Genomic DNA, 15,617 nt, shown 5'->3' with positions numbered 1-15,617 from the left:
AGCAACTGTGACCTACTATCATGACACAAAGTCTTTTCTTTTTTAAGTAGATTCAACAATGTCCTTTTCAGTGGTATCTGAATCCAAGAGCAGTAATTTTTTTTTCTCATTGCCTCCTATACTCTGATTGTACTATTCATAGTAAGGATAGCAGAGAGACAAGTTTTATTCCCGCAAAGGGAACATTTTCACGCAGCCTTTTGAATAGTACTTACTCAAATATGGTGGTTTGTAAGGCGCTCGTGTATTAGTCAGCAGTCCATCCAACTCCTTCCTCTCCAGAGTATTGTGAAGGGCCTTCTCCTTGCCGAAGGTGGAAAAGGACCTCTCTGTTCCAGGCTGGGCTTCTGGTGTTTCAAACACTTCAGTGTCTGGAACAGAGTCCATACCGGGCACATGCAGATTGCTGCGATAATCTGCAGCCTGGCGTCCATCGGATGCGACAAAGGAGGGCATCCAGCACCGATCCGAGTGGCCCAGTGCTTTACATTCCTCTGTGCAATTGGAGAAGAGATCCATGCCTGCAAGCAGGAAAGAGAAAGAAACTGTAGATATAAGCTTCAGCATCATGACAAGCTGCTGACAGATGAGAAAGAACATGGTGGGTGAAAAGAGCGATAGGAAGAGAAATCTTACTAGAACTCTTTCCACTGCCTTCATTCCACCAACAAAAGATCTGATCATTTTGGTCTTCACCAGTCAATGCCACCATTTACAAAGAGAGGTACTGCCAGAATGTCACAGGGTGCAAAACAATCATGAGAAGAAGTGTGATGATGATTCACTTCTCAGAATCTCTTGTGAACCTTACTTCCTAGAACTCATTCAGGTACAAGACTAACTCAACTTACAGGTGATGGCAGCAGATCATCGCTTGTTAATACTTAATACAGTGCACATGGGAAAAAATGGTGAACATGGATTTTACAAAAAGAACAAAATTTCAGTAATAAGAAATCTGAGAATTCACTTTTGAAAACTCAATACTAATGACTCCTATAAAGCAATAGTTTGTGTGTATATGAATGTATATAGAGACTATGAATTACTAAAAGCAGTTCTGACAAAACAGGTGAATGTACGTATCAGTTGAGTGTGCGAGGAAAATGACATATTAAAACCATCCTTTTATTCTTCAGAGTTAGTTATTATTGCCACCATAGTAGTTCTTACCATCATCAAGCCACTCTAGTGACTGGAGAGAGTCCCATAGTAAATTACTGTAATTAGTGGCATGAAGGTAGCTGTAGTCCAATGTGACATAGCTGCAGATACTATTGACAAATGTGTTAATGCTCACTATATCAGCAAACACTTGTCTTCACCAACTGAAAACTGTTTGCTTACAAATCCTTTAAAGCTATTAAGATTTCAATGACAAGAAATACTTCCATTGACTATCTTCAGACTGGTATTTCAACTGAATATTTCCTGACTCTGATTCCTTAAATCTTTGGCTTAAATTTCTTGAGGGAGGAGTAGTGTCTGAAGTCTTTGGAGTAAAATGGAATAAATACTATTGTCTCAGATTGGCATTCAACAGCATAAAGAAAGAGCACAATTGTTGAAAGGTATTTTTTTCCTTTATTTGTAGAGTAAACTGAATGTTTTGGAATATATATGTGTCAAAAATGAACAAGATCAGTTATAAATATTGTATTTACAACCAGTGCATTAGAATTACAAAAAAGTGTCATAACTCACTGAAAGAGAACTAGGAAAAAATCTGAACACCTACAACAAGATTCATGTAATGTAACTTATTCACCAGTCTACACCATAAAGAACTTGATAAGCTTGATCTTCTGGGTGAGGATTAGTATTTAAAATTCTGCCACAGTTCTGCTTTGCAATTTGATTTATATTAGTAATAGTTATGTGTTATCTCTCACTGTGGAAAACAATTTTTCAGCAAATAAGAATCTCCTTTGAGTTATCAACAAGTGCTTGAGAACTGAGGGCAATCATTTAGATAAATGATAAAAAAGAAGCTTTCATCACAGATTAATCTCACTTTATAATGACTTTTTTATTTTAAATTAAGCTATGTATGTTACTAAGTCCAGCTTCGATTATAACCTTCCATTGATAATTGGTAAGCAGAAGTCTGGAAATAAATTACTGATCAGTGAGCTGTTGAGGAATGCAAACGTGAACTGCAGTTGGAATTAAGGAAACAGACAGGAACAGCATGCAAGACATACAAATTGTTCATGAGGTAGCTGGCTAGTTTAGTTCTTGATATCATAATGGTAGCATCTACTACAAAAAAGGGATGATAAATAAAACAAAGAAAGAAAGGTTTACCCATGTACATTCTACAAAGACGTGACCATACACCATCACTACTAACACTAGTATTAGAACAATTCCAATGTTTTTTTTTTCTGTGCAGAGTAAGGCATTCTTTCTGTTTTAAGGATTTTTGCAAATCAGAAGGTAGAGGCAACGCTTAATACAAACTGATATACTCTGTTTTCAGATTTCCTAATGTATGTCAAATGTAAATAATATCCATATTTTGTAGGAAAATTATTACAAATTACATTTCACTAATATTACCTCAGTGACCAAATTAATTCAATGTCTTCTGAAACGGAACGGTGATGGGAAAGGGAAAGAAAAGCTTGAGGATAAACACTGAACTGTTGTTGTTTGTTTGTTTGTTTTGACAGTGGGAAGAGACAGCTTTAGATATTTATTCAAGGGCAGAGCCTTTTTTTTTAACTTCTCCCTAGGTTTATCTTTCTCCTGGAAAATTACCTGCTATATTACCATTTTGGTTTTATATCAGCTTTTAAACCGGAAAATTCTGTCTACGCACCTATTACTTCTTAGTTTTCTTTGATTTCTGCTTGCCAACAGCAGTGCATTGAACAGTTTTATATAACAGCTTATTATAGGACCTGAAAATGATGTTATAGCCACTACAAATCAATATTTTAATAAATGAAATAATGAAAACAGGGGGCTCTGAAATGTATATTGTATATTCCAAATCTGATTTATCTTGAAGGAAAGGGAAGGTACCAGAAGATGATTTAAGAATAAAGATCTAGCTACTAATATCCATGGCTGTAATAGACAGACAGAATTCAAGTGCGTATATAGGTGGGTGGGTGGCTGGGGGAGGAAGTGTCCAGGGATGACTGCTCCCACTTCTCAGTGGCTACATTCCCACAGACTTTAACGGGTGCAGAGTCAGGCCCTTAGATATTAATATATTTACAGCACAGTAAATTCAAATTAGCATTCTAGTTTTGAAATCTCATGGGTACCTATACTCAATTTTATTAACTATGATATAATAGCTAGATATTTGTCCTTTTTAATTATGGTATAATGGGATGACATTCTCGCAAAACATTCTAACACTATTCAATGTGCAAAGCAATAGAGAAAGGAAAATGATTGTCTATTTTTCTGTTTTACAGGAAGGAAGCTATATCACAGAAAGTGAAATAAAGCATCCGTCACAGGACTCCTTCATAAACCAAACACGATATTTGTGATTTATAACACACACAAAAAAGTTCAGGCTGTATAACACTTCCATTGTATCTCCTTCATATATCCTGCCAGATGTACAGTCTTTCTGGACTAAACTATCCATCATAATTGTAAATCCACAGTGAAGAAATATTTCATACTATAATTGAATTGAAAAATATAAAGTCTTATGTACCAGATAAACTGAGATTTTAAAGGTGAGAATAAATTCAATATCTGCATGAAAAGAATATAAATATCTGGCACAGAGTTCTCAAATAACAATATGTGATAAACATTGCAATTTAATATATGCATGAAAAAAAAGACCAGGAGATCATTCCTTACCCTGTAATCCAGTTATTCGATAGGTCACTGGACAGTGAACAATTTCACATGCCACATGGCCTGACATATTTAGGATGGCCAACAGAGATAGGGATTGAGGGCAGAATTTTAACGTTAACTCTCATTCCTGAATTTGGTTGGTTTGGACAGATTCTTAATGTAGTTGATTCTCTAAACTATCCCTTTTATCCCAATTTTAAAAAGACAAAACCAAAAATGTCTATGAATATGTATGTTAGTTAGCACGAAAGACTCTCTTTAGATTAAAGAGATATTTAGGCAATTTTTGAGATTCATTTTTTAAATAACTTATTTTTAAAAATGTAATTAAAGAGAAATGATCCACATGCCAAACCTTAAGAGTAATGAATGAATATATTCAAACATATTATTGATGTTAATTATGTAATACAAATAGCAAATACTAATAAAGTGTTAATAAAGCAACTGTTCTTTTTTCGGGGTATGTTATGTCTTACGGAATAATTTTTTATTAATAATGAAAGCATGTTAGTAATTTCTTTTGTTATGAAGATAGCCTTCACAAGGCAACTGATATACTGTCCCGCATAAAACTGTCTCCATCCACACAACAGCATGAATAAAGATTTAAACATCCCCAAGATTTAGTTCTTCCAAATAATAACTTCAAAGCCTAACCTGGATCACTGAGATGCAAACATCATTAAGAATTCAAGAATCCTGCAAACCCCACCCCCCCAAAAAATCGGCTAGAGTCAAAAGCACTTTTCTACACCACTTTATGTTCACTGCCACGGTTTTTTTCCCAAATGATCTTCAGAACAGTATTTAATTGTTCTATTGGAAAGGAATAGTGATTTTTTTCTGTCCTTTCACTGTTGGAATTTCTTCTCTTTATTTCTCAATCTGTTTTCCCCGTACCAGTTACAATATGGTGCTGTTCCTGCATCCCACAGGATAGACACATTGGCTCGTGCTAAAGCTGTTGTACAAATCACTTGATATGAGGGTGTGGAATGGCACAATTGGCACTTTAACTCCTAGAAACTCAACAGATGTCTTTGTAATGTTCAGTCTCTTACAGATATAGACCTGGTCTACACTACAGAGTTAGGTCAATGGAAGGCAGCTTACGTTGACCTAACTCTGTAAGTGAGTACACTAAAATGTAACTCTCACCAATGTAACTTTCCCACTACACTGGCTTAATCATTCCATCTCCAGGAGAGGCATCATGCTTAAGTCAATGTAGTTAGGTTAACACAGTGTCAGTATAGATACTGTGTTGTTTATATTGACTATTGCTGCTTTTCAGAAACAATCCCACAATGCCCCACACTGGCAGTTAAATCAGTGCACACACTCCTGGGGAGGATGCACACCACTGACATAAGGAGCGTAGTGTGGATGTGTAAAATTATTGAGGTGGCTGTATCTCGATGTAACTTAGGTTGACTTAATTTTGTAGTGTACACTTGCCCATAGTGAGAGAAAGACTAATTTTAGATCTTCGCCTTGCGATCTCTGATATTACATGTTTGAATAGTTTGCAGAATAGGCAGATGTACCTAATGGAACAACGTGGGTGTATTGTTGTATTACAATGTTTCATATACATGCAAATATATCTGCCTAATTATGCTACAAAACTAATTCCATAAAATGTGTAATGTAAAACTAATGATATACAGAATTCAGCAGATCCCAACAAATCTAGTGTTTAAAAGCCATTATCATCAGATGGTTACTTGGTGACCAGCTAAATGAAATGAACTGGTGGCATCACAACAAGTCCTTGTGGCCAGGTGTCTACATTATAAAACTTAAAAGCACATAGAATGAAATTAATTTGTTCTCCACACCTAATTATTTTCTTGGCCTCTCTTTTGAGATTATATATATATACAGATATATATATACAGAGCAGTAAATGGCATTTATGTTGGCAATCTCAAAAGAGAGGCCAAGAAAATAATTAGGTGTGGAGAACAAATTAATTTCATTCTTTAAAGAGATTTCTCTAGAATATGATTGATGCACATTTAGGGGTGATGTGGGGAAGCTAGAACTGTCATTGATCTAGCTGTATCTGTTCTACAGATAAATAAGGACTTTTCTCTCCAAGACTCTAAGTCAGAGAGAAAGGATGTCCAATAGTTAGGGTACTAGCCTGGGTCTCAGGAGAACCTGTTCCTTGTTCTGCCACAAACTACCTGTATGATCTTGGGAAAGTCACTTATAGCAGGATTTTCAAAAGCATCTAGGAACCTAACTCCCACTGATTTTAATGGGAGTGCCTGAATTCCCCAACTGTGAAGTGGCACTAATAGTACTTCGTATCTCACAGGGGTCTTGGGAAGATAAATACATTGAAGATTGTGAGATATTCAGATGCTACAGTACTGGGGGCCATATAAGTATCTAAGATAGACAGACAGAATCAAGCACCTTTCACATGCAGTAAATTCAATCAATATTAAGAAAATATTTTTTTTAAATGAGTCAAATTCTTGGTTCAGTCACTGGAGCTGCAGTTTACACCAACAGAGGGTCTGGCCTATAATATTTCAAAGGATTGTAACATCTTACTTCAATATATACCTCCTAAGCAGTTGTGCATGGTGGAACTATCACACAGTGAAAGACTCCTATTATGCATATGTATCTGTGCCATGGTTCACAATTATTAAACCACTACCTCTTCCACAGTCACTTTGACCAGGCACTGGACTACTATAGGACAACTGGTAACAGTAGGAACAATAAAATGAAGTGCAAAATGCCTTTCCAAGTAAAGCCAGCTTCAGTGTGAAAATGACTAGGAGTGTATTTAATTTTGCTGTAGGAACCATTTATCAAGTATTTCTGGACATAAATATGATGCTATTCTCTGGCGGGTACGTAAGAAGAGAGACAGATGATAAAATGATGATGAGGAAGAAAAAACACAAAATATAAAGAAAGGTGAAAGAGAAGAAAGCAAAAGGAAGCAAATATAGAGCTAGAGGAAGAAAAAAGAAAAATGCAAAGGAAGGATGGTAGATAATAGCATATAAGCAGAAAGGCTGAAAAGAAGCAGCATAAGGGGATAAGAGAGCACAGTTGGGCCGCACGTATATAATTTTTCACTGAGATGATGTTGCTCATCATCATGTTTTTGTTTTTGCTAGCCTTGCTGTGGACCAATGTCTTTTCTCTGCTAATTTGGAAAGAATTGAAAATCGAAGAGCTACATTTAAAATTAACTAAGAAGCAATGTCCTCAGACATCATATTCCCTCAAATCATTGAAATTCAAACAAGATTTACTCCCATCCTTTCATATAATTTATTAAGAAGTACTGAAAGTGTATGAGTAAAAGTTTAATACTAAATTCATTCTCTGTATCAACACTGGTGCCGATGTCTGTGTAATGACAGCAAGATTCAACCCAGGATTTATATTAGACTTTACTATATGCATCCAATAGATCCAAAACACCCTCTAGAAATTTCCATTAAACCTTATAAATACATATTTACAACCTGCTTTGTAAAAATCTTTATGCAAAATAATTACCCTAAATGCACTGTAGTAGTTCATCAAAACTGGATGTTGAATTTTGTATGTTTGTGTTTTCAGTTCGTGATATTAATTCTGATTAGACAGAAAGTTTATTGTCAAATTTCATTTGTTCATGTCAAATCTGTTTTAATTGCGTGAGCCCATAAATCATATTAAACCATTATTTTAACACAAATTAAATGTCTTTAAAAGAGCAAAATAGATTTTTTTTCTTCATTGTAAAACAAAAACAACAAAAAGAATTGGCTCAGTCTGAAAACTGGTGCCAAGTTTGAGAATGGCTTCAATATTCATGTTTGAATTATACTACTTTAAAAAAGAGGAGGGGGTGGGGGAGCAGAAACATAACTATAGTAACAGCACTGGATGATTCCAAAATAAAATAGCTTTTGGCTGATGTGCAACTATGTGATTATATTCCCACCATCAGTCTTTCAAATCCAGCCCCTTATGCAGCTGTTTATTCTTTTCTCTCCTGTTTGGTTATTATGGTTCATTATGCTGAGGGACTAAACTGATTGAAATGTTCATCGAGATGAGTGCTGCAGTAAAACATGTAAAAAAAAAAAGAAAGAAATGCAGTTAAGTTAAAAAAAACAGAGGGAGAGGGGCGGGAGGAGTGGGAACTTTTTATAACTCTCTAGCACTGATTGCTGCTGCATCAGAAACTGTGTGAAAGAATGGGTGGGGGAAGGCTAAATGCACTGCATTTTAAGACAACAATAAATCATACGCCATATATAGGCCAAAAATGAAAGGGGGCTCTGTGTTCAGATGTAAACTTCTGGCAAGACCTGGTTTGTTGTCAGGTTCCCAGACACAAAATAGACACTCTGTTCAACTAGCGGGAAGCCCAGCAAGGAGCAGGGAGCTCCAGAGACTCTTGGCTCTTCTCGAGTCTCATTAGGTCTGCATATTAATGACTTGCAGCAATATAAAGGGGCCCTTGAGTGTCCTGTTTTCCCCTGATGCCTGGGTTTCCCATGGCAAAGGAGACAGTGGCAAGAGCATGAGAAGACACAGCATGTTAGCAGAGCAGGGGACTGTAGCAGCCACAATTCCTGGGCAAGATGGGGAAACGACCAGCATTTCTCTTTGATGCTTCTGGGAATGCTGGTCTGAGATCAGTGAGACGGGGATAAGAGGAGGGAAATGAGGGAGTGTGGAATCACCTTTCATAGAACACTTTCAGCAAATGCCTGGGCAGAAGAAGGAGAAATAAGTTATAACTGATCTGAGGTTCCCACACCACTGGTCATTGTGTTCACCTGAATTATTAGCTGAGTGTAGTGTGTGTGTGTGTGTGTGTGTGTGTGTGTATGTGTGTTTGTTACAGACAAATACACAAAGCCTATCTTTCAAAAAGAATTTACACTAATATGAGAGCAAAGAGAGAACAACATACATGCAGAAATAATTCCACTGTTTAAACACATCTATCTGCCTTAAATCATTATATGATAGTATTTTTAAACATTTTTTCTTTTATTAAGACTGAAGGGATGACCATAGTATACCTTACACTCATTAACAAGGACATCACTATATTATATAGTCACTTTATTTGAATTACAAATCAAGCCTCAGAAAGTCTGAAAGTATAACTCATTACATATTCGAAGCACTCTAAATGTCTCCACCAATCCCAGCAAAAATCCTCACAATCTGGCTGTCATTCAATCAGAAAGTTCAGTCTTTCCCTTGGGAACTCCCACTATGCTTCACACTACCATGCCAGCTAAAGTCACTACTAACCAAAGTTGCCAAATGCTCTGAAATCCCTCAAATCGGCTGCTGAAAAATCTGTGGTCTGCTACAAAAATATACCAACAGCTTTGCTTTAATGTGCAGGAAGAACCATGGATACAGAACAACATGCAGAAAACAGCTATACTTCTCAAAAGGTAGTCAGGGTTGAGAAACAATCTCTTGACTATCTCAGTATACCATCAAGTTGACCGTAAATTCATCAATCCATAATATACATATGCTGTACCTATAAACACTCATGTTATATTATTTATAACCACATAATTGCCCTTTCTGGCTCTTATCAAAAGATCAAATATTTAGATTCCCTTATCGGACTTACCAGAGGATTGACCTCGATTAGTGGCATCATGATCACTGTCTCCTTGCTCACTGTCTCCATGACCACTGTCCTTAGAGCTTACTATGTCTGCTTCCTGGAATGCAGAACTAGAAACATCAAAAATCTTATTAGAATAAACATGAAGAGAGACTCATAAAACATTCTTCTGCCATCACATGGCCACACATGGTGCTGCATTCATCCAGGCCTCCCCTCTGCAACATTATTTCTGCAGAACCAATCAGTCCATCATACACAAAACGTGTATTTTCAGGCATTATTAATCCAACTGAAATAGACAGTAGCCATTATTACACTGCCTGGGTTGCATGTAGTTGTTATAAATAATTGGTAGCATTTGCTTAAGCTGGAAGGCTAAATTTACACTCAGATAAATCAATATTATCTGTCAGAATCTACAGATGGACTCATAAGTATTTAAAGCACATTTTAGACGAGTACAGAATTAGAATTTGCTCTCTTTTCAGATGACTTAAAACAGATTCACAAAAGCCATAATTCAGAGATGTTTACATGGCACTGCTTATTTTATTTAATGGTAGGTGTAAATAAATGCATAATTTTAAATACATTTTGGTTGCTTAGATATTATTTTACATCTGAAATAAATGTATTTCTGCATCCCCACTCACACTTGCTAAAATACATCTTGGATATATTCCTACATTAAGAAAACAAGAATAAGGAGTTCATACCTGTTTACCCGTCGGGGTCTATCAACTAGATAACTGAGCTCTGCACGCTGATGTTTTGTCTAGAAAAAATAATTGGAACTTATTTTCACTCAATATTTTTACAACCAACAACATCAGAAGGCACACATGTACAACCAGGAACACTCATCACAAAGGTACAGCTATAGGTAGGCCATAAATAATTCTTTCCTTACATTTAAGGGGCCAAACCCCGGTGGCCTTACTCATGCAAGTGGCATTATAGATCAATAAACAAGGAGTTTCCTCAGTTATTTAAGGCCAACTTCTGATCCCCTTAATCATGATGAATAGTATCTTACGCCACAATTGTAAGTTAATTACACTGAAATCAATGGGGCTACCTGTGGTGTAAAGTACCACACATTGTGGGTCAGGGGGTCTCAATCTGCCCCTAAGTGTATCTCCTGTATGAGAAAAAGGGAGAGTAATCATCAGACAGATAGACTTCTGAAAAGAAAATATGGGATATCCTGTTGCCCTCAAAAGGCACCGGAAGCTACATGTCTTTACAAACATCTGATGTAGGGTCTACACTAAAGGCTAACATTTAAAATCTTGCTGAAAGATTTTAAAACAATTTTAAACAAAATATAACTCAATATCTTAACTGGCCTTGAAGTACTCAGCAAATCAGTATTAAGGAACACTGCAGTTTCTTTCAGTGGTACATCATCATAATGTACTGATCCACACATTAGTTAAAATACAACAGACAAAATGATTAATTGGAGAATGTTAAGTCTTGATATATGCTTTCATAGAAATTCTTTATGCAATAGATAGTACAATATAGACAACATGTTTAATGGGTGAGAAAGAACGTTAAGCCTTGATGTATGTTTTCATGGAAATTCTTTGTGATGTTTTATTTCCAAGTTCTCCTTCCGTATACAAAAGAACTGTTAAGGCAGAGTCAAAAAAGTCAATTAATGAACACTAATTTTCACATTAATTAAAGCTCCTGCCTACTGTAAAGATGTTCACAAACTCCAGAGGGGTTTCCCACAGCATTAATTGTACATGTAAAGATTTCTAAAAACAAATATATATGCTTTACTTTTTTGCATTAGGAAAACTCTGAATTCATTCTGCAGTAATTTCATGAATGCCAATTGCAGTGATTTTGCCAGGAGCAATGTCCAGAAAACAGCACACAATTAAAATAAGATTAGAAACTGGTATATCATCATGTTATTTTAATGCAGAAACGCTAGCAAGCTTCATTCATATTCACATGGTGTGGGAGTTTGGATGCAACAGTTTCTGAAATGCTGTCCAGTGCACAACTGATGCTTCAAATGAAAAGAAGCAACAGACTCACTTTAACGTACATCACAGCTAAAACTATTATGCAGTGTCAGTCAGGCTATCTTGTTGACAGGTGATTAAAACCATGCAAATATTTATGATCAAAGAAGCATGACGATAAGAGGCTATTATGAAGGAGGGGCAAAGAAAAGCGACATTCTTCACCGGGAAAGGAAGGGCAGCAGCTTCAAGAGACTAATTGAAAGCAAAGATGGGGTTGGGAAAAGACTGCAGTGCAGCTTGACAGTAACACTGACAAGACAAGAGAGAATCAGAAGTGGCTGAGACCTGCAAGCCCTAGGGAGAGTGAGAATCAGGGGCATCAGAGTACCTAAGAAACCAAAAGCAAGCTCATTTTTCATTGTCAAAACCGTAAAATAATAACAAACAAGCAAAGCAGCACAGGGAGGCATGCACATATAATGAACGTGCATAGCTGAGGGAAGCTTGCTAGATACGGAAGGGTTGGAGAGTATTACAATTTCCTTTCAACCTTACCTCGTTGGACAATATGCTGCCATTGGAGATGATGTCTGGCTGCTGGTCCGTGTAACCTGTCACTATGGCCCCGCAGGGGTTGTGCTCAGTGTCAGTGCTCCGGGATGGGCTGCAGGGCTTGAGGAACATCAGGTCGGTCTTGGCTGACTCCGGAGTGAGGCAGACTTGGTAGCAATAGTTCTGGTTGTGATGGTGGGATCCGAAGCTGCCCGATTCCTCCACGGGGACCTGGGCCGGGTTACTGGGTACGTTGGAGCTCTGCACCAGCATGATGTCTGACTTGCTCAGCTTCTTCTTGCGGGCCCGGGCTTGGCGGCTGCAGCAGGGGCAGCAGCAGCAGCAGCCCAGGCAGCAGTCGCTGGCCAGGCAGGTGTAGATGTTGAGCTTCTTCTCCTTCTGGCAGCGCACGGCCAGCACGATCATGGCCAGCAGGAAAATGAACGACACGGAGCCCAGGGCGATGATTAGGATGAGGGTCAGGTCCAGCGAGGTCTCGCCCCCGGAGCGGCTGGGGCGATGCTCCCCTCCCGCCCTCCCCGCCGCCGCCGCCCCCCGCGCCCAGGCCGCCGCCTCCCTGGCGCTCCACCGCGCTGTCCACCAGCACCACCTGGATGGCGGCGGTGGAGGAGAGCGGCGGCTGCCCGTGGTCCCGCACCTCGATCACCAGCTCGAAGGGCCGCTGGGGGTCGCGCTTGGCCGGCACCTTGCGCGCGGTGCGCAGCTCCCCGGTGCGCCAGTCCATGCGGAAGAGGCTGGCCTCGTTGCCCCGCGCGATGCTGTAGGTGAGGCGCGCGTTCTCCCCGTCGTCCGCGTCCACCGCCGCCACCCGGCTCACCAGGTAGCCGGGCTCGGCGCTGCGCGGCAGCACCTCCCGGGCCGGGGTGCCGTTGCGGCCGGGCAGGGGGCTGACGATGGCGGGCGCGTTGTCGTTCTGGTCCACCACGATGATGCTGACGGTGGCGTTGCCGGCCAGGGGCTGGGGCTCCTCGCCCGCGTCGCGCGCCTCCACCTGGAAGCTGAACTCCTTGAGCTGCTCGTAGTCGAAGGAGCGCAGGGCGTAGAGGAAGCCGTTCTCGGCGTTGATGGAGACGTAGGTGAAGACGGACATGCCCTGGATCTGGCTCTCCAGGATGGAGTAGGCGAGCTGGGCGTTGGCGCCCTGGTCCCGGTCGGTGGCGCTCACGGCGTAGATGTAGGCGCCCGGCACGTTGTTCTCGCTCACATAGACCTGGTAGAGGGGCTGGCTGAAGCGCGGCGCGTTGTCGTTCACGTCGCTCACCCGCACCTGGATGGACTTGCTGGTGCTCAGCGCCGGCTCGCCCATGTCCCGCGCCACCACCGTGAGGGTGTAGGCGTCGCCGCCCGGCTGCTCGCGGTCCAGCGGCCCCTCGGTGACGATGGTGTAGTAGTTCTTGAAGGAGCTCTTGAGGCGGAAGGGCGCGTCGCCCTGCAGCAGCTCGCACTGCACCTGCCCGTTCTCCTCCGAGTCCCGGTCCGAGACGCTGAACAGCGCCACCACCGTGCCCGGCGAGGCCGCCTCGCTCACCGCCTCCTTGACGGTGGAGAAGCTGATCTCGGGCGGGTTGTCGTTGGCGTCCAGCACCCGCACCAGCACCTTGCAGTGGGCGGGCACGGCGTTGGGGCCCAGGTCCTTGGCTTGCACGTACACCTGGTACACGCTGCTCTCCTCGTAGTCCAGCTCGCCGCTCACCTCCAGCCGCCCGGTGCGCGGCGAGATGCCGAAGAGCTCCCGGGCCCGCGCCGAGATGTGGCTGCTGAAGGAGTAGATGACCTCGCCGTTCTGGCCCTCGTCCGGGTCGCTGGCGTTGAGCTGCAGCACCAGGGTGCCCGGCGGCGAGTTCTCCGGCAGGGACACGGTGTAGACGGGCTGCTCGAAGGCGGGCACGTTGTCATTAGAGTCCAGCACCCTGATGGTGAGCAGGGCGGTGCCGGTGCGCTGCTGGGGTTGGCCCCCGTCCACCGCGGTCAGCACGTAGCGGTGCACCGCCTGCTGCTCGCGGTCCAGGGGCTTGTCCAGCACCAGCTCGGCGAAGCGGTTGCCGTCGCCCTGGGTCTGCACGTCCAGCGAGAAGTAGATGTTGGGGGTGATCTCGTAGGTGCGCAGCGAGTTGGTGCCCACGTCCGGGTCGAAGGCGCTCTCCAGTGGGAAGCGGGTGCCCGGCGTGGCGCTCTCGGAGATCTCCACGGTCAGGTCGGGCTCCGGGAAGGAGGGCGGATTGTCGTTGATGTCCAGCACCTCGATCTCCACCCGGAACAGCTCGAGGGGGTTCTCCAAAAAGACCTCCAGGTGCAGCTGGCAGGAAGGGGGGTTCTGCTTGCAGATCTGCTCCCGGTCGATCTTCTCGTTCACGTACAGCACCCCAGTCTCCAGGTTGAGCTCTAGGTAAGGGCTCCGAGAGTTGGGTACCGTTTGGAAGCGGCGAGCCGAAAGTTTTGTAATGTCCAAGCCCAGGTCCTCGGCGATATTCCCCACGAACGTGCCATGCTCCTGCTCCTCTTGCACCGTGTAGTGAAGCTGAGAAAGGGCTCCCTCCACCATCCAGAGCAAGGCAAGGAGGAATAGCACAATCATCTCCAAATGGGGAAAGAGATCCCCCCCAATACCACTTCCTCCTTTAGAAACCACCACCTCCTCCTCTCAAAATACTGAGGGCAGTGTGCGTGCGTGGAGGGAGGGGGATCCGAGTGGGATTTAGATCTAGGGTTTGTTTAATTATTATTCCTTCCGTTTCATATTAGGATTTTTTTCTCCCCCATTTCCCTCCTTTTATGATTATTTCACACGCTGATCAAACGAAGAAGATAGGTGTCCCCACCTCATCTGTGATCTTCGAAATAAATGACCAACTAATAATACCTAGAGCTGTATGGAGATAGATATACACACAGTATACACAGTAGCCCGCTCTTATTTATTCCGAGTCTTGGCACTGCACCGCTGCAGCGGCAGTGGAGGCAGCAGCAGCAAATCCCAAGGAGGAAATTTTTATATTTCAAGATTGTCCTCGGTTTGCCTTCCTGATGGGAGCAGGAGGGATAGATGCTGCTGGCGGAACCGCTGCACATGCCCTCTTTAGTTGCAAAAAAGCAGGAAAAAAATGAAAAATATATATATATAACCAGCAAAAGGATCTGAGATCAAAAAGGCAGAGAGCAGATTTGCCGCCCAAAACTTTCATTCCCTGAATTTCTCTGGGATTTTCTCCTTTATTATAATAATAATTATTGTTATTTTATATTTTCTTTCCTTTATTTATATTCTCTTCTTTTATTGCCATTGTTACGATGATGACAATCATTTTGCTCGTTATTGATGTGCTGATCAGTCTTTCTTCTCTTGATGCTTTTTCTTCTCACCCTCTCTCACTCTGCCGCTGTCTCTTTCGCTGCAGCTCTCCTTCTGTCCCGGCTCCAGCTCCTGTGATCTCTACTGGCAGTTTCTGAGCTCCGAGCGCTCGGCTTTTCTGTTTTTGCGCAGCGCCCTGCTCCTGCCAACCAATGAATGTGTAGCAACACCCACAGGGGCGACAGCTCATTGGGTCCAGGGCACGTCAAGCAGGCTGCATCACAGGGGAGAG

General features: G+C 42.0%; 1 protein-coding gene across 1 annotated transcript in view; it reads right to left on the bottom strand.

The window, feature by feature from the left end:
* Positions 1–15,237, bottom strand: part of PCDH10 (protocadherin 10) — a 37,530-nt gene extending 22,293 nt beyond the window's left edge. Inside the window, 5 exon segments of the mRNA XM_039541733.1 lie at positions 216–521; positions 9,476–9,582; positions 10,192–10,250; positions 12,019–12,549; positions 12,551–15,237. Coding sequence (XP_039397667.1) covers positions 216–521; positions 9,476–9,582; positions 10,192–10,250; positions 12,019–12,549; positions 12,551–14,611 — 3,064 coding nt within the window. The 5' untranslated portion in view covers positions 14,612–15,237.
* Positions 15,238–15,617: the final 380 nt, after the last annotated feature.

This window comes from Mauremys reevesii, linkage group 5 (genome assembly GCF_016161935.1).
Source record: "Mauremys reevesii isolate NIE-2019 linkage group 5, ASM1616193v1, whole genome shotgun sequence".
In the NCBI taxonomy this organism is placed as follows: domain Eukaryota; kingdom Metazoa; phylum Chordata; order Testudines; family Geoemydidae; genus Mauremys; species Mauremys reevesii.
Note: the sequence above shows the minus strand (reverse complement) of the source record. Positions and strands in the feature narration are given on the sequence as shown.